Here is a 20,016-nt window from a genome sequence, read left to right on the forward strand (position 1 = left end):
AACCAAGCCGGCACCGACCACCAGTGTGACCTCTGCGGACACAGATGGTACACGTGAAAGCCCCTCCTCCGGCCTCCCTGAGCACCTTCCAGCTCCATAGGCACCGGAGCGGTGGTGCTGGGAGAGGGAATCAACAGAGCCCTCTGGACGTCCGCGGGTGACCAGCAGGTTATCCAACCGAATGGACAGGTCCACCAGCTGGTCGAATGTGAGGGTGGTATCCCTGCAGGCCAACTCCCGATGGACATCCTCGCGCAGGCTGCAACGGTAGTGGTCGATAAGGGCCCTGTCGTTCCATCCTGCTCCTGCGGCCAGGGTCCGAAATTCCAGGGCGAACTCCTGGGCGCTCCTCGTCCCCTGCCTCAGATGGAAAAGACGTTCACCCTCAGGCGGGTGGTCGAGGACTGCCCGGAAACGGCGGGTGAACTCCGTGAAGTCGTCCAACGCCGCATCTCCTTCTCCCCACACGGCGTTAGCCTACTCCAGAGCTCTCCCTGAGAGGCACGAGACGAGGGCGGACACCCTCTCCATTCCCAAGGGAGCCGGGTAAACGGTGCCCAGGTATAGGTCCAGCTGTAGCAGGAACCCCTGGCACCGTGCCACCGTCCCATCATACTCCCCGAGAAGGGCGAGACACATCCCATTGGGACCGGGTACAGGAGGGACGAGTAGTGGGAACCCCTGTTGTGCTGGTGGAGGCGCTGGAGGGACTCCCTGTCTCTCCCAGCGGTCCGTGGTCTGGACGACGCGGTCCATCGCGACGTCGAAATGATGTTGCATCGCCATGTGTTCTCTGACGTGCTCCTCAATTCCTTAAACCAGGGTACCTGCTCCTGCTGACTCCATGGTGGGGTGTGGAATTCTGTAAAGGGGTGCGTAACTGGTGGCAGAGAAGTCAGACGTAGGAGAGCAGAACTCGGTAATAGCCGGAGCAGTTTAATTTCAAAACCAACAGCATAAGGAAATAACCAACATGGGTACAAAACCCGACGCGCACCAGGAAACATGTGCACAAGCACTTACAACAAACAATTCCACACAAAGACATGGGGGTAACAGAGGGTTAAATACACAACACTTAATGAGGGAAATGAGAACCAGGTGTGTAGGAAGACAAGACAAAACAAATGGAAAATGAAAAGTGGATCGACGATGGCTAGAAGACCGGTGATGCCGACCGCCGAATGCTGCCCGAACAAGGAGAGGAACCAACTTCAGTGGAAGTCGTGACAGAAATTCACTGCTCGGTTCAGGGGCATTACAGATAATTGTATGTGTGGGGTACAGAGATGAGCTAGTCATTCAAAAATCATGTTAAACCCTATTATTGAACACAGAGTGAGTCCATGCAACTGATTATGTGACTTGCTAACCTTTCTGGGAAGGGGGTTCCGCTAGCGGAACACCTGGCCTACAGCCAGTGAAATTGCAGGGCGCCAAATTCAAACAACAGAAATCTCATAATTAAAATTCCTCAAACATACAAGGATTATACAGCATTTTAAAGATAACCTTCTCATTAATCCAAGCACAGTGTCCGATTTCAAAAAGGCTTTACGGTGAAAGCACACCATGTCATTATGTTAGGTCAGCACCTAGCCACAAAAAACCATACAGACATTTTCCAAAGGAGAGGTCTCACAAAAGTCAGAAATAGCGTTAAAATGAATCACTAACCTTTGATGATCTTCATCTGGTGGCACTCCCAGGACTCCATGTTAGACAATAAATGTTTGTTCTGTTCGATAAAGTTCATCTTTATGTCCAAAAACCTAATTTGAAATTGCTGTGTTATGTTCAGAAATGCATTGTCTCAAACAAACATCCGGTGAAAATGCAGAGAGCCACATCAAATTACAGAAATACTCATCATAAACATTGATATAAGATACAAGTGTTATACATACGATTAAAGATGCTGTGTCCGATTTCAAAAAGGCTTTACGGTGAAAGCACACCGTGTGATTATGTTAGGTCAGCGCCTAGCCACAAAAACCATACAGCCATTTTCCAACCAAGGAGAGGTGTCACAAAATTCAGAAATAGCATTAAAATGAATTACTTACCTTTGATGATATACATCTGATGGCACTCCTAGGTCTCCATGTTAGACAATAAATGTTTGTTTTGTTCGATAAAGTTAATCTTTATGTTCATCCTCCTTTTTGTTCGCGAGTTTAGTCCAGTAATCCAAATGCACAGAGCGCGGGTACAAAGTCTAGACGAAAAGTAAAAAAAGTTCAATTTGAGTTCGTAGAAACATGTCAAACGATGTTTCTAATCAATTCTTAGGGTGTTTTTATCATAAATATTCAATAATGTTTCAACCGGACAATACTGTTTTCATTAGAATAGAAAGGGAACGGAGCTCACGCTCACGGCCACGCACGTGACTAAACTAAAGGCTTTCACCTGGGCCATCTGCATAGAGTGTTCTTATTCACTCCCCTTTCACAATAGAAGCCTGAAACAACTTCTAAAGGCTGTTGACATCTAGTGGAAGCCTTAGGAAGTGCAATCTGACCCCACAGACACTGAATATTCAATAGGCATTCACTTGAAAACTACAAACCTCAGAATTCCCACTTCCTGGTTGGATTTTTCTCAGGTTTTTGCCTGCCATATGAGTTCTGTTATACTCACAGACATTATTTTAACAGTTTTGGAAACTTTAGTGTTTTCTATTCAAATCTCTAATTATATGCATATTCTACCTTCTGGGCCTGAGTAACAGGCAGTTTACTCTGGGCACCCTTTTCATCCAAACTTCCCAATGCTGCCCCCTATCCCTAAAGAGTTTAAGCAATATTTTACACCTGAAATTATTTTGGCTTGCCATAACAAAGGGGTTGACTACTTATTGACTCAAGACATTTCAGCTTTTCATTTTAAATTATTTTGTAAAAACATAATTCCACTTTGACATTATGGACTATTGGGTTTAGGCCAGCGACCAAAATCTCAATTTAATCAATTTTAAATTCAGGCTGCAACACAACAAAATGTGGAAAAAGTAAAGGGGTGCAAAGACTTTCAGAAGGGACTGTGTATCCATTGTTTTTGTCAAAAGTGCTGAAGATCATTACATTTGGTTGGGAATCATTGATGGACAGCAATATTCAAACCAGGACTGAGTTAGATGTTAGATGAAAACCTGCCTCAGTCTTCTGAATACCTAACCCTAACCCTTATATTTTTCAGTACAACAATAACACATTGTAATGCCAAAGACACACCAGAATGGCTTTCCAAGAGGTGTTGAGTGTTCCCATGAGTCCAGTCTCAATACTAACTTTAAATCTGCTTGAGTTGAACATTGCTGTCCATAACAACATTTTATGAGCTGGATATACAGTATGTTTCCCTAAAAGTTGTGCAGAGTTAGTAGAATCTTACTCAAAAAAATGTACATCTGTAATTGCTGCCAATGGGGCTTCCACCAAGTATTAACTTTGGAGTGTGAAGACACACAATCAAGACAGCTTGGTATTTTATAATTATTAATTTTGAAAATGTTCTATACTTTTTCGTTCACTTTGAAAATGTGAAGCAGGTTGTGTTGATCTGTTGGGAAAAAAATCGAAATAAATCCTTTTTAGATTAAATTTTAAGGCAGCAAAATGTGATAGCTGTGCAAAGGGTGTACTTTCACTAGGCACTGTATATATTGACAAGCTGGATTTCGAGAATAGCTCACTTCCATCCCTAAAATAGACTCAGTCAACGAGTTCAGCTTGCACAATGCACAAAACCATGGAATCATTGGCTCAAATTCTAGAAGAGGTAGCTATAGAGGGGCCTATATGTTTTTGCCTAGAACCCCTAAATCATCTATGTCAAAGCCGAGAGAAGCTGGAAGCTTTACAGTCTCCCTGCAGCCAAAATGCCTTAATGCATTATATTACAGTGATAAAATGGTACTCCTTAAAGTATTTTGGAGAGTCTAAGTCTAGTAAAACATAAGACATAACATTACCAGGGAGAAATGCACTCCCAGTAGTCGACGTTCATATAAAATCATTGCGCTTTTACAGTAAGGGGTTGGACACTTTGAGGAAATCATTTGTGGTATTACCACTAAAACTCATTACAATAAATGATTCTGATGTCACCGTTTAAGCAATGCTTTCAGTCCATTGATGCAGTGCTTCTGCTATAACAAAGCCCATGAGAAAAACCTCCTTGATTTCCTTTGTCAGACGTTGCATCTGGCTTTTGATAATAAACCTCTATGGACCCCGTAGGGAGAACAAAAACAAGGTGCACAAATAGATTTGCAGGAAAGGAAACTTAAATATCGACTAATGTTAAAAAGCTAGGAGGTGGGGGTACAGAGGGAAAATGTTGTCCTCCAAACCAATGATATCCTGTAGAACAATGCTTTGAGAAATACACAGGAACTAGAAATGGCAGAAAGGAATAAGTGATGTCATTCCAGTAAACTGTGCAAGATGGCACTTTTTAGGACAAAATAGCACTTAAGCGATTGCATTCATTCAATGGAGCTTTATACTGTTTTTCCAAGTACAGTCTACTATTGTATGGTGCCAATCATCAACATGAGGCAATGGACAAGCCGGATTCCATCAAGACAATTGCAGAAGAAACTCCCTATTTTGGCACGTGGCTACAGCCACTATGGAGAAACTCTCTCTATGTTGTCTGCGTCTCAGCCAACGTTTTGTAACACAACTGGTCGAAATTTCCAGCAAACTCGACAATGACACTTCACACCCCAAAACTAATTGAGGGAATATGAATGGTAGCTCAAGCTGCAGCTTGAACCTACTTTCCAAGAGTCTCCCACTAAGGCTATAAGATTTTTAAGCAACTTTAGGTTTACCATTTTTGCCCATACATTTATGTATTTTTGGAGAACGGAGAACACAAATATGCAGGAGCCATAGTGGTTTACCTCACTCTGCTCAGCTGTTACTAAAATAAAATACATTCTGGATTTAGTGGCAGACTTCATATTTCTCTCTGTATTAATTTATTAGGATTATCTGCATTCCACCAGAGATAAGAATCAAATAAGTTTCTGGTTTGCAGTCCTGTCTTTAAACACAGAATAAATAATAAGCTGCTGCTAATTAATTTAACTCTTGATCCTTGAATAATAATAATCATTGCAGTCTAAAATACAATGTTGATTTTGGTTTGAATAATAATAATAATAACAACAATAATAACAATAATATTGTAAAGATGTTTACATTAACTTGAAATTAACTTTAATTGTATAATATAACATTGACTGTAATCTACCAAACTATAATTACCTCCGCTTCAGCTAAACACAATTAAAACATCAGCATTCTGTTTTGTGAGTTTTGTTTAGTTTCCAGAAGTCTCCCTGTTGCTACTTCATCATTCTAAAAAAGGGCAATAAAATCAAAGTGCTGATGCTAAAATCATTAGCAAATGACTAAAACCTTTGTTCAATGTTATATTATGCTGTGCTGTTTTATAGTTACACAGATCTCCAACCATGAGGGTTGTCTGGACAACTTCTATAGAACCATATAGATCTGGCCTAGTATTTGGTGATCTGTTGATTTTGGAAAGCATGTAGTTAAAGTCATAGGAACAAAATCCATTCACATCTGCTGGTTACTATTCAGCAGTAGTGGCTTTGGAAACATCCTCGAAAACATCTTGGAGAGTTCTAATGCATTTTCATGACAATGTCTATTTTCTGTCCTTCTGCAGACTGAGCAAGTTGCAGCAAAAGATCAGCCAATAGCACATGACACAAACAATATTGCGGATCGTTAAATACGCCCATCGCTCCTCTCGGAGCATAAATCAAGCAAATCCGTTTCCTCTCCGTGTCAGTCCCCGGTGACGGACTTAGAGTAAGAGTGATGCCCATGCTGCAGTAGTGGGAGAATGGGGCGAGGGGTAAAGTATAAAAGTATGCAGGGTCCTCCTTACACTGAGCCATCGGACGGCTAAAGCAGGCCTCGTCATTCCTCAGGAGAGCAATAGGGATCAAGCAGGCTTAGTGCCTGGCCGGTGAGGGCCTCTGATGTAGGGGCCACAACATGCATCCCAACTGCTCGAGGTGTGCTGGTGTGCTTCACTTTTGAGGCCTATGCTGCAGAGAAAAAGGCCCAACTTGTTCCCGGGGATAGAACAAGACCTTAGTGCGCTCCAAGGGGATATAGTGTACCAACCCAGCAGACTAAGGCCTCATGAATTATTCCAAACAACATGCATACTTTAGGGTCTCTCTCTTTCTATCTCTTCATCTGACTGCTAACAAGAAGATGAAATGGGCCTTTTCAGGGCCGGTTCCACACATAAGCGACATAAGCGGTGTGATCAAAATAGGGGGGGGGACCTCAGTCGGGGTTTCAACTTACTATTGAGAGTAAGAATAGTAGAATACACCCAGGTGCAATTTTTTAACATTTGGTTGTGAATCAGCGGTTTTCTCTTGTTATGACAGTCACAGACATTCACTCAATTATTGATGTTAGCTAACAATTTTTTTGATTGGTAGTTAGTCTTGCCAGCTATCTACACTTGTAGTTATCATGGCCGAATCGGGGCCCAGACCTCCAGGGGGCCCCCATTGATTTTGTTAGTCATTCTCACTCAGATATCATATTAACATGGCATAAGTCATTACAAAATGTGTAGAATTGCAGGAAATGTTATTTAAATCTGAAAAACATTCTCTCTACCCCATGGCAAATAGGGTAGAATTGCAGGTTATTTTCTGTAAAACTGCAAATTTGTTCTCTCTGACCAATGGGAAAATGAGTAGAATTGCATGAAATGTGTTATAAAATTGTAATGTTTTCTCTCCACCTTTTGTCAAAATGTGTAGAATTGCAGAAAACTTGCTTTAAAACACTAAAGTATTTTGCCGCGGGATGGGGTGCCCCAACCAAATCTCGCTTAGGGCCCCCAAAAGAGTAGAGCCGGCCCTGGGACTATTAGAACGAGACCTGAAATACATTGATGATATTCACAGAGAAAATTATGTATTTGTTACTTTGGCACTATGAAGGAGGTGGTATTAGGTGCTACGGCAAGGAAAGAGCAACCATTTGCATATCGCTTCAATTTTCTCAATCGCTTTATGGCCATACATAAATGCACAAATTGGTTAATAACAGATGCTGTTCTTCTTCTGTTTATTTCATTCATTTAGTGCAACTGAATCACTTTATTAGTGATTATCCTCTAAAAGCTGCAGGAGAGCACAGCATCGCACCTAATAATGTAATTTACCCATAAACTGGGGAATGGGAATATGCAAATAATGTATGGGTGTTCTGTATCTGCAGTTTTGCCCCTGGGCTGCTTGTCCCATGACACAAATCATCAATTAGGATCCCAGCAGGGCTTTGGAGCATCTAAATTGTGTGTGTGTGTGTGTGTGTATGTGTGTGTGTGTGTGTGTGTGTGTGTGTGTGTGTGTGTGTGTGTGTGTGTGTGTGTGTGTGTGTGTGTGTGTGTGTGTGAACAGCTTCAATGTGTCTGTAACTCTATTGGAGGGATGCAACACCTTTCTTCCACGAGAAATTCCAGAATTTGGTGTTTTGTTGATGGTGGTGGTACACGCTGTCTCAGGCTCCGCTCCAGAATCTCCCATAAGTGTTAAATTGGGTTGAGATCTGGTCACTGATCTCAATGGCAATGGTTTATATCATGCTCATCAAACCATTCAGTTACCAGTCATGCCCTGTGGATGGGGGCATTGTCCTCCTATGGTGGCATACCTATGGTAGCCAAAATAATGGCCTGCCCAGCATTTTTATACACGACCCTAAGCATGATGGGATGTTAATTGCTTCATTAACTCAGGAATCACACCTGTGTGGAAGCACCTGCTTTCAATATACTTTGTATCCCTTATTTACTCAAGTGTTTCCATTATTTTGGCAGTTATTTTTACAGCGCATATATTATATGTGTCATATCTACAATTACTTGGCATGTACATTAATTAATTTCTAACACCACTTAAAAAATAAGATGCCGATTCAGATTTTTCTAATCAGAATTTGAAAGGTTGTATGGAATAAGTTCCTTCAAATTGAGTTTAGATCATCACTTTTGTAGTAATACATTGAATATATATATATATATATTGAATGTGTATGTATACATCAGTTTTGTTTATATATACATTAATAAAATGTAATCATTGTGGGGAGGGCGGGGGGTGGGGATTGGGGGAGCGGAGGTGGGGGCTCAGGGGATGGATAGTTGGGAGGGGGACTGATGGCAACCTCAGTTGCAGGATGGGATGGGAAGGGATGGGAGGTATGCTTTCTTCAGGTGGGGGGGGGGGCTGCTGGGTTGGATGGAAAGGGGTGGGAGGGAAAATGGTTGGGGTAGGCGACTGTGGGGGATAGGCGACTGAGGGGGGGGTGGGTTGGGGTTATCTTTGTAAACATTTTGTTGATAGTTTTTTTGTACCTGTAAACCACCCTCTGAAAAAAAAGACAAAACAAAACAAATTGTTTATATCAGATGCAGGGTTTTACGAAAATAATGCCTCAACTATTTTGACTAAATAAAATAATAATAGATGTCCAAACATTGCAAATTGATACATATTGAACTCATTAATATGGCATGACATGATAGTGAATCAGAACTCCCTTCGCCTTTTTATACATTGAAATTCCGTGAGGGAAAGACAAAAAAGCTTAACTCTTTATAATCTACATGGCAATAAATTGAGGATACATGACTGAAGTGAATTCCAAATTATGTGGAAAAACTTGAGTTTGTTCTTGTCAAATGCCTAGCCCACTAAATGCCCAAATCTGGTATAAACAAGTCATCTAAAATAGAAAGTAGCGACTGGGCAATGAATCGTGCCACACAAAGAGAGCCAATGTTCAGTCTGGAGAGGTCTTGCATGGTATGCCTCAGGATTGAAAAGCAAACATTGGAGTCACTGTGATGCTGACAGCCACAAGCCATTCACTTTAGACAAATCACCCTCTGTATCCCTATTTAAAAAGATAGAAATAATAAAGTGCCAAACTGAATCTATTTTTGATAGACATGGATTACATGCTGACAAGGGCAATGACATGTATATTACAGTATTTTATATTATGCAATTTTAGATTAATGCAAACCAAAACACTTATAGGACAATTCATTTAAAAAAAGTATAATCAAATCCAATAAGATAAAATCTAAAAGGTCCAATGCAGTCGTTTTTATCTCAATATCAAAACATTTCTCGGTAACAATGAAGTACCTTACTGTGATTGTTTTCAATTAAAATAGTAAAAAATAAACAAAAATAGTTTCTTAGCAAAGAGCAATTTCTCAAGCAAGAATTTTGCTAAGACTGTCTGGGAGTTGTCTGAGTGGGGAGGGGAAAACTGAAAACTTGCTGTTATTGGCAGAGAGGTTTGCAACTCTCTTTCTCATTGGTCTATTAACTTTACAGCATGCTGATGTCACCAGGCAGGCCAAAATTCCGTCCCACCAAAACAGGCTGAAATTTCAGGCCATCTTTTCAAACAGCTCTTACATTAAAAGGGCACAGTACTATTCCAACCTCATAGTGTGGAAACATATATAGAAAACACGTTTTTTTATTGCACTGGACCTTTAAAAACGTTTTGCCACGCTCAGGCTATTACAAGATTTGACTGACAAATCATTACCAGTCTACCTGCTTAACTATGGCATTTGTATATTAGACCAATTACGAATGATTAGGCTACAAAGACTGACTAGCATCCCACTGGGCACACACTGGTTTAATCAACGTTGCTTCCACATAATTTCAATGAAATTACATTGAAACAACGTGGAATAGACATTGAAGTGATATCTGTGCCCAGTGGGATAAAGTTTAACCACCATATGTGCCATAAATGCAAAATAATGCACCCCAATGGTCTTCACTGAAATATACTTCTAATGTAGCCCATTTGACACACATAAACCATTTTGTTGACATCCTTTCATACACTTATATTTCTTTCACATACATTAGCAGTTATTTACAGTGGATTTGGGATAGCCTATAAGTGGTGCAAAACAGCACAGTATAACCTAAAGTTAGTCGTAGACTATTACTTACTTTACCTAACGTAGTCTGACAGCAAAGCGTGTGTTTGTCTTAAACAAGAGGACACATTAGTTCCACCTATAGCCCATCTATAACAAAACGCTTATGAGAAGGATAAGACCGGATACAATGCAATTTCAAGACAATCATCCAGGTGCAAAATCAATGAAGAATAAATATACTGCAAAATCAATGAAGAATATACAAATCCATATACATGAAAAGGCCTATCATATAGGCTATGTCAGTCAAAACATATTTGCAAATACAATTAATTAAACAAACAAATATATAAATGCATAATAACTTATTAATAAATCATTATTCAATAAGCATGATACATTGTCACGCGTGGAAAGCGCGTTCACGTGCGCAGTGTCTAAAATTGTCTTGTGCAGTCCTTCGATTATTCTCTCCAACCAAAACATTGTTCTATTCTCCATATCCCTTACAAACACCTTGCAAACACCTCGCAAAACGTGCCCTAAATGCCATTATCAGAAACATAACCAACATATTTTATTAATCCATACGCTGCATCAAGAAAAAAACATCCAGTCTTCCCATCCAGTACAAAAATGTATCTCTCTTCTCTGTTTCTTTCTTTTCCTCTCCTCCCTCCCTTTCACACACGTTCTCCCTCCTCCCCTCTCCCTGTCTATCTTGCTCTATCTCTCTCCCGCTCTCTCTCCCTAGCATGGCCCTGTCTGTATGAATAATGTGCTGCCTTTTGTAATGAGGGCGAGGGGGGAAAAAAGACGCTGGAGTGTTAGCCTGCTCCATGCTCTGACATTGAAAATGAATGACAGCTTACCTGAATGCCAATCTTCATCAGACTGACACTAGGCTGACAACACAGCCTATACTCCCTTGCACAAACTGTGACGTCTGCCATGTAAGACCCCTCCCACCCCCCCACCCCCACACACCACTCCACCCCTCTGGCTCCTCGTATCCCCCCTCCCATCACCTCCACTATTCTCCCTCCACTACTACCACACAAACTCCAGCACTGCGCATCTATTCAAATCGTGGAGTCTGCCGGCCCCCTGTCGGCTCATATTAAAAATGACCGTCAGGCAAGCAACTGATATGCTACATTCATTGGAAACATTAGCAGACATTCCAGTTATCCAGTACGAGGATGGATACATTCGGTCACTTCCCAATGATGCAGTGGTGTAAAGTACTTAAGTAAAAATACTTACTTACGTCGTTTTTGGGGGGTATCTGTACTTTACTTTATTATTTCTATAAAGTTAACGTTTACTTTTACTTCACTACATTCCTAAAGAAAATCATGTACTTTTTACTCCATACATTTTCCCTGACACCCAAAAGTACCCGTTACATTTTGAATGCTTAGCAGGATACCTGTCAAGAACATCCCTGGTCATCGTCTCTACTGCCTATGATCTGGCGGACTCACTAAACACAAATTATTCGTTAGTATAAATAATGTCTGAGTGTTGGAGTGTGCCGCTGGCTAATCATTAAAAAAAGTACTTAATATAAGGAATTTTAAATGATTTATACATTTACTTTTGATAGTTATGTATGTTTAAAACTTTTACTCAAGTTGTATTTTACTGGGTGCCTTTCACCTTTACTTCATTTTCTATTAAGGTATCTTAGTGTGACAATTGGATACTTTTTCCACCACTGCAATGATAACACACCAGTGAAAAAAGTGCTTCATTTATCAAATTATTCACAAAGATATATTATCCCAATGTTACAGTGGCAATAGGCGGCAGGTAGCCTAGTGGCTATAGCGTTGGGCCAGTAACTGAAAGGTTGCTAGATCGAAACCGCGAGCTGACAACGTAAAAATCTGTCGTTCTGCCCTTGAACAAGGCCGTCATTGTTAATAAGAATTTGTTCTTAACTGACTTACCTAGTTAAATAATAAAAGACACAGGGGTCTTATTAGTTGTAAGATCAGAGGCTGGAAAACATCTGAAAAGCATTCTAGTTGCCCATGTTGAATCACTGACATAATCATCATCACGTTAGTTGGATTTATTGTGGTTAAGCGTTCAAAGTTAAAGCATCGTTGTTTATGGCAAACAAGAGAGCATACACAATTTCAGACGCTGCTTCTTCTTAGAATACACTACACTTCCCAGCACTCTATTCGGTATTAGTAACAACCACTTTGTAAGGCTGCTTATGGTTTATCCTATGACATTGAAGTTTATTTGCAACCAATGGATCCAGCTGGTAGTTGTTATACAGTTTGCATGTAGGCGATAGTACAGAAGTGATTTCGTGCAAGTTCTGTTTGCGTTCAGAAATCTTTTTTTGTTTTTGTTTTGTGGGTTATCACGAGCGGTCTCAAACTTCGAGTTATTTGGAAAGCAAGTTATTGAATCAGCACGCGCGCATAGGCCTGGATTTTGTGTACGAGCTAGCTGTTTAGCTAATACACAGCTAGCTATTTAGCAAGCTAGGTAGCTAACTTTACTGTCATCAGCGGGTGCAAAATGCCACGTCTAGAGTTCTAAACAATGCAATTCGCATTCTAGGGCGCAACTTGTTTTGCAGAAACTCAATTTAACGCAAATAGCTTTGCTTGAGCTGAATAACAGCACTAGCTAACGCATATAGCTACGTTAGCTAGCTAGCTCACTCTAATCTCCTCAAGACGTGACAGTGAGCAGCTAACTAGCTCACTTGAATCTCCTCAAGATGTGACTGTGAGCAGCTAACTAGGTTAACCCTTTGGTGAAGAATGGCTGGCACAGTAATGGGCGTGGGCACTGGGGTTTTCCTCATTGCTCTTATCTGGATTGTGGCTCTCGTGCTCGGAATGATCCTTTTGAGAGCTACTGGACCAACTAAGTAAGTTACTGGTAGTTGTGAATACATACACACATGCAGGCCTAGCTAAATAGGCTACCTAAACACAGTTTTTACACATTATCTTGTGCAGACATGATACCACTGTACTTTTGCATTGCCCCGAATAGCCTGCTTCTACAACCGCCATGCCAAGAGGTGAAATTACAGGATCATAGGTGTATGCTGCACTGGCTGTTCCACATCAAATCCCTGACCTCCACTTTTGTGGATTATACTGTACATTATCATGTATTTCAGAGATTATATCAAATAGTTAGGCCCTACATGTTTTATACAGGTGTATGGCTATTGCACTTAGGCTAGCCCAGGGCCGTATACGGTCTACTGTCATCCGACTTTAGACCAGCCTGCTATTTGCACTGTTACTGGCTAGGTCACATGTTTCTGACTGCTACTGAAATGGTTATGTCAAGATTTTACTTTGAGAAAATGAATTGATTCACAAAAACCTGTAAAAATGGGTTAGTTTACTGGTTATAAATATTTGATTGGGCTGATTGATGTTGATTGCAATGACCTTGGCATGATTTGCATTAGTCCTAAAGAACACACAATCAAAAGTGATTACCAGTCGAAATATTTGAAGAATGCAATTTTCCCCCATATGATATAAATGATATCTGTATTATTTTTTAACAGGTTAGGCGTCATCCCTGTCTTCCTGCTGGCCTTCATTGCCACTCTTATCCTGGTGTTCTTCCCCCGCAGCTCAGAGACTCCGTCACCATTCAAAGACATCGAGGTAAGCAATATAACTGTAATGCAATTGTAATGCACACACACACACACACACACACACACACACACACACACACACACACACACACACGCACGCAAGTGTACTCCAGTGTAGAGGCAGCCAGCTGCAGAAGGCTCTTGGGTGTCAAAGGTTCTCTTTAGAACTGGGAGCCACTGGTGTCATGTGTTTTCTAATATTGATACTCAATTAGGGATGGGCATTTCATATTTTTACTTGAGTACTGGACTGAAAAAAAAAAAAACATTTTTAGAACACAAGGCCGGCACTGGAAAGAAATATGTGTGCATTTATCTATAGGCCTGTGCCAACAGTGCACGACAATGGCTAATTTGTTATAACTATTATAGATAACAAATCCTAATTAATTTAGCAGACTAGACACTCTTATTTCCCGAGCCCTTATCACAGTCTAGATGCCTATTTTATAGAAAAAGAAAAAAAGATGTAATATAACAGAATAAAATCTAATATTTTTCCAAATGAAAAAAGTTGCCACTGCGAAGTGATGAGCATCTCACGTCTGGAACAGTTATTCTCAGTGATCATTTGAAACAGGGCTCTATTTGGCGAGTTGAAAGACAATTTTTTTCAGGGTTACAAAACAAAATCTGTATTTTTGAAATTCAGATTTTTTTCAGAATTTTCTAAATGGATTAACAATTTCACATTGAACACTGCGTGGTAATGAATTACAATCACAACATCTGTTTGAGTAGGTCTAGGCTTAATGATTCTAATAAATATGCTCTTTGTGTTTATCAAACTAATGTTTTTGCGTAGTTTCATTTTTGGAACCTGCCTATGTTTAGTGGGGTTATAGCTTAGGCTAAACAACTCTAAACGGCACTAGCGGTTCACAAAGTAGCCAAAGCGGAAAATAGACGGGACACAATCGTTCCAAAACTGCAGCTTGTTGGAACACATATCAGTCCATTTTGAATTTGTGATAAAACTGCTGTCATTTTGCAAGGAATGTTGATGTGTATCCCATCAGCTGGATACATTTGTATAGGCATCTATTTCTGTAGGCCTAACGGGAGCTTGTGTGCAAATACAATTGAGTGAATGAGACACGGAGGGGAAAGGGAGTTTAGGGAGAAGAACTGTGTGATGCTGGGCTATTTTTTTTGGGGGGGGGGGGGTGCCCCGTAAATGCACATGTGCAAATAGAACACTAGAGTCAACGCAAATTAGCTTACTCTTCAAGACAACAAGTTCATGCTGTTGCTATGCAACCTCTTGCTAGCTAGTTAGCATAACAAATGACTAGTTAGACATTTTACAACTTTGGGTCTGTTCTTAAATTCAATGTGGAGTGACAGAGTGCGCTCGTAAATTCAGAGCGTTGTCAGATTGTCCGTTTTGTAAATTCAGAGTGTTTCGCTCTCGGGGTGCACACTGGACGCTTGGGCCAAGAGGTAGAGTTGATTTGAGCGTTCTGAATTTACAACAGCAGTCAAGGACCCAAGCTAACGTTGGCTAGCTTGCTAGCTACTTCCAGACACAAATGAGACCACACTGATCATTTTACTCGCCCTAGCAGAGCTGGGTAGATTGTTTTTATGTTTTCCAAGGCGTTGGTGACTGTAACTGTGCTGCTGGCAACAATTGAAATATGCTTTTTTGCCAACGTTTACTGTCACCTGGACATATTCAACAGGTGTTGAGCGCTCGTAAATTCATTATTCTGGGCTCTAGTACACTCAGACGAGAGTGCTCTGAAATCGGAGTAGATAGCCAGAGCGAATTTACGAAATCACCCGAATGTTCATTGAGAACGCACAACAACTGTTCCATTTAGCTAAGCTAAGAATGACGGGAATAATCAAGCCCAATAAACGTTGGGTAGTTAGATAGCCTATAGTTAATATACTGGCAAGTTTGATGTATAAGTAGCCAAGTAACATACCTGTACATACTGCTGTAATGATATGCTATGTGGTTCGTAAGGACAGAGTAGCTAACAAATTGTCAGCCAACATGACGTGTGAAGTAACTTATTTTATTACGTTCCTTAACATTTGTTATAATTAGTTAATGCAATTAATTTGTATCCACTCTCGTTGTACTTCGGCTGCTTATTTTCCACCATTTTCTTCAAATCTGAAAACGATGTGAAGCCACACCCATTTCATGAATAATTGCATTATGGGCCCTAAGGTATGAAAATAGTGTCCTTTGTGTGTATACTTCATATTTTGCCGAATTTAGTACCTCATCCGGTAACTTTTGGTATACTAACTATATCCATACTATAACCAATAAGCATACTATATACTCAATTCACGTCACAAATAGTATGGTTAGTATGAGTATTCTAACACAGCTACAGACATCTGCCCCATTGAATCATGTGCATAATTTTCATGTCATTATTAGCTAACCCATCTATGAAGATCTATGGAATTTGAATAGCGTATTGCGCTCATCAAATGATTCCCCTGAACAACACAGAGGAATTTGTCCCAAACAAGTAAACTGCATCCCATTTTTTTTGTCATGGTGGCTTTTGTTTTGTTTTGTGGCCCATGTACATTATGTAGGCCTAGCAGAGTGGCCTATTGGCCCTGGCTGCAGAGCTGCAGTCAGAACATGTGGCTGTGTGTTTGTCATAAAGACCTGGTCTGGTTTATCTCTCCCCAAAGGCATCGCAGCACAGACAGACTACAGCGCTTGCCTTTCCTGCTGCGCTGTCTGTGCATGGGAAAACCAGAAGTACAAAGAGGCATGGGCTGTGTCACATAGGGTTGCAAAATTACGGGAACTTTCCATAAATTCCCTGGTTTTCCAGAAATGACACCCTATTCCCTATTTAGTGGACTACTTTTCATAAGGCTCTGGTCAAAAGTACTGCACTATATAGGTAATAGGGTGCCATTTGGGCCACAGACATGGTTCTGTGCCTGTTTTCCTGTTAGTTTAGGCCAATGTGCAAGATCAGCTGACACACAGACCCGATGATTCAGGCAATCTATTTTCGACGATGCATTCACTATGCATTCTGTTTTTTATTTGCTGTTCTGTCATGATACTTTACAAATCTATTTTTCCACAGCAAAGTTTTAATGTATTTAGGTTTATGTAGTGAAATATTAATTGACTTTTAAATGAGTTTCAAATCTTAGTAATGTGTAAAAAAACAACAACATTTTTATTGATTTAAAAGATGACCTGTGGGGTGCATAATTTCTAGGCCATATTGAAATAAAAATAAACAAGCATAGCTAAAATAGTTTTAATTCGGCTGATTGCACATTGTAATTAGTTGTGTCAATAGTCTACAACTGGTGTACTAAACTATCATTACATCAAAAACCATACAGTTCGGTATGATGTAGCCTAAGCCTATTGAAACACACAAGGGTAGACCTATCACACATGCAATTTGCTTGTAGAATGTGGTCTTATAGAAGAGGCTCAACCAGTTATTCCTTACCACAGAGATCCTATTAAATTACATGTGACTTACCTCTGAATAACTAGCTACTGTGTGTGTGTTACTAAGAGAGAGTGTGTGTGTGACCGACCACGATAATGTGTGAATATGTATGCATGTGTCTGTGTGTGTGTGTGTGTGTGTAAGAAACGGCTAACCTCTTGCTGTTAAACAAAAACAAAATATCACAGTGCCAATTAGGCCGGCCCCAGACAGGGCCTCCTTACCGAACGGCTCGATGCCACATTAATAAAACATGGGCCCCAGCTCTGGGCTCCGCTTGCTGGCTAATTGGCAAATTAGAAAATGAGATGCGTTAAATGAGAGAACACTGCATCCGCCAGAGACAATGCCCCCCACCCCTGCCCCGGAGCTCCCACCAAGGCCCCAGTATCCTATCTTTAGTCAGCAGTAGGTTGTTGCCTCCTCGTAATATTTGGCATCTGTACGGTGGAGCAGGTCTTCAGGGAGTTGGGTCTCTTGGTTAGTCATCTCTTCTGTTTTGTTCCAACAGGCAACGCAGTAAAACCAACAACTGTCCAAGTGTAACCTTGTATCTAAGTCATAGGGACCCCCAGTTAACACACACACACACACTGGCTGGGAATTGTATTGACCAAGATGATGGAAAACAGTACTATTGACTCTTCTGTGATTTAGTGAATTATGTATTATATTAAATGAATCATATTACGCCTAGTTAGTGTCTCTTTGAGGAAGGTTGGTCATAATGCATTCAATCATTTTTTTGTGATTTGAATCATTTGTATTTTTGCAATTGTTTCGACTTACCAAAATGTTTATTTTTTTGAGCCATTTCACGTGGATGATGCAACAAGTGATCAAATTGTATACATTGAGAGTGATCGTTATCTTTTAAAATAAGGCCTGTTATTACTCACATCATTATTACCAAGTCTCTTGCCCTATCATGTCCATTTTATTGAATGAGGCCATGTTTGCTTGAGTACAATATAGTAACTGCCTGAAACGTGTGCATTTATAGAGCAACATGGGTCATGATCTACTAAGTCAAGTCAGACACTGTAATACATTTACCAAAGTCCATGTTAACATTTGGCTTAAACATTTGGGTTCTAGTGAAGTATGTGTGAGGAGAGAAGCCTGCCTTGCCTTCCCATTTCCCTCCAGCACTGATTACAGTGGCTCACTTGTGACATCTGTTGGAAGAAAGAGGAATTAGGATAATTAAAACACAACTTACCCATTTATCAGATATACACAAACCATCATCTATCCTAACTAACTCATTTATCATCCATTTGGACTTTGAGCGACACTGAACCAAAATATAAAGGCAACATGTAAAGTGTTGAGGGGTTGAGCTCATAATATGAGAAGAGTACTGTTAGTTTGGCTTTGTCTGTAATAAAGCCCTTTTGTAGTGAATAACTCATTCTGATTGGTTGGGCCTGGCTCCCCAGTGGGTGGGCCTATGCCCTCCCAGGCCCACCCATGGCTGTGACCCCGCCCAGTCGTGAAATCCATAGTTTAGCGTCTCATTTATTTCAATTGACTGATTTCCTTATATGAGCTGTATCTCAGCAAAATCTTTGAAATTGTTGCATGTTGCGTTTTATATTTTTCTTCAGTATATTTGGTCAACCAATGAACTGATAACTGTATGAACATAACAACCCTATGAACATAACAACCCTATGAACATAACAACCCTATCTCTCTACTCCCGCAGATCGTAGACACTTTCTTCATCGGCCGATACGTCCTGTTGTCAGTGGCCAGTGTGGGCTTCCTGGTTGCTCTGTTTGGCCTGCTGCCACTGCATTTCCTGGAAGCCGTCTATGCCAAGCCTTTGAGAACCCATTAGAGCGGAGCGGCCAGGCCAAGTTGACCCGCTAGACTGGTGGCCAGGGCTGTATGTGCAGCACTGGAGATGAGAAAAGGCCAACTAAGAGGGGCCCTAGTTAAATGGAGCACCGGACAGGTTGGCACCTGAACCAAAACACAGGCAGGGCCAATGTTTTCTCTGTGGTCAACTGTTGTGTTTGTTGTTGGGGGGAGTTTTGGGCCAACCATCATTAAAGATAGGTTAAAATGTTGCCTGGTATCTCACCCTAACATAGATTATATGTTTTGATGTTTTGTATATGGATAGCTATTAGTTTGAATTGTAGTGGTGGGGTAGCAGTTGCATTAACGGAATGGATTTATCTCTTGGGCCTCTAAAGTTCAGAGGAGTTCAGAGGATAAGACTGATAGCTGTAATTTAACTGTATGCATATTTTTGACATTCACTTTTTTTTTCTGAACTTGTTTTTTTTTTTTTAACAATACAAATATTTTATAAGACAACTTCATTAAACATTTCATTGTTGGTTATCCCGCCTACTGAAAACGAATTCCTTCTAGCAAAATCATCCAGCATCAAAATGCCACTAAAGAACTCAGGCCTAGTCCTGCTGTAGCAGGCCCTGTTAAGAATATGCATAGCGCTGTTTGTCTACGTTCAGATGCAGCCAGGTGGCTTTTTGAGTGAGTTTGGTTAATTAAGATATCTTCTTTGATTACACTTCTCATAGCTGTCTGATTCATGAAGCCTCTCAAGTCAGTCAAGTAAATTGAATGAAGAGAGAACTGTCAGTAGCAATGCTGTGACATACTATGATGTGAAGTAGTAGCCCTCTCACATAGTTAAATGGAGTGAGCGTGTTCATTAACTCCAGATGCATCCTGTGTTCTGTCACATTTGCAGGCATTTAAACCAGATAGATTGGATCTGCACTCGACTACATTGAAATGTAAATTTTTCAACTGACTGATGCCTTCTTTCTCGGTCTCATACCCCCAAACAATAAAACAAAGTGGGAAAGCACAAATTCTGGTTTTGCTGTTGTCCCACAAAAAACTTAA

The 20,016-nt window shown here is 40.6% G+C and overlaps 2 protein-coding genes across 3 annotated transcripts in view; one reads left to right on the forward strand and one right to left on the reverse strand.

The window, feature by feature from the left end:
* LOC115148678 (homeobox protein PKNOX2) overlaps positions 1-10,928 on the reverse strand; it is a 92,284-nt gene extending 81,356 nt beyond the window's left edge. For both annotated transcript variants that reach the window (XM_029690776.1, XM_029690775.1), the window contains exon 1: positions 10,878-10,928. The gene's annotated coding sequence lies outside the window, so the exon portion shown is untranslated. The remainder of the gene's footprint in view (positions 1-10,877) is intronic.
* A 1,278-nt stretch (positions 10,929-12,206) lies between these two features.
* On the forward strand, positions 12,207-20,016 carry tmem218 (transmembrane protein 218). Its single transcript, XM_029690777.1, has 3 exons — positions 12,207-12,907; positions 13,568-13,670; positions 18,839-20,016. Exons 1-3 carry the CDS (start codon positions 12,798-12,800, stop codon positions 18,971-18,973), a joined length of 348 nt encoding a protein of 115 aa, XP_029546637.1. The 5' UTR covers positions 12,207-12,797; the 3' UTR covers positions 18,974-20,016.

The sequence above is a fragment of the Salmo trutta genome, chromosome 15 (genome assembly GCF_901001165.1).
Source record: "Salmo trutta chromosome 15, fSalTru1.1, whole genome shotgun sequence".
In the NCBI taxonomy this organism is placed as follows: Eukaryota; Metazoa; Chordata; class Actinopteri; order Salmoniformes; family Salmonidae; genus Salmo; species Salmo trutta.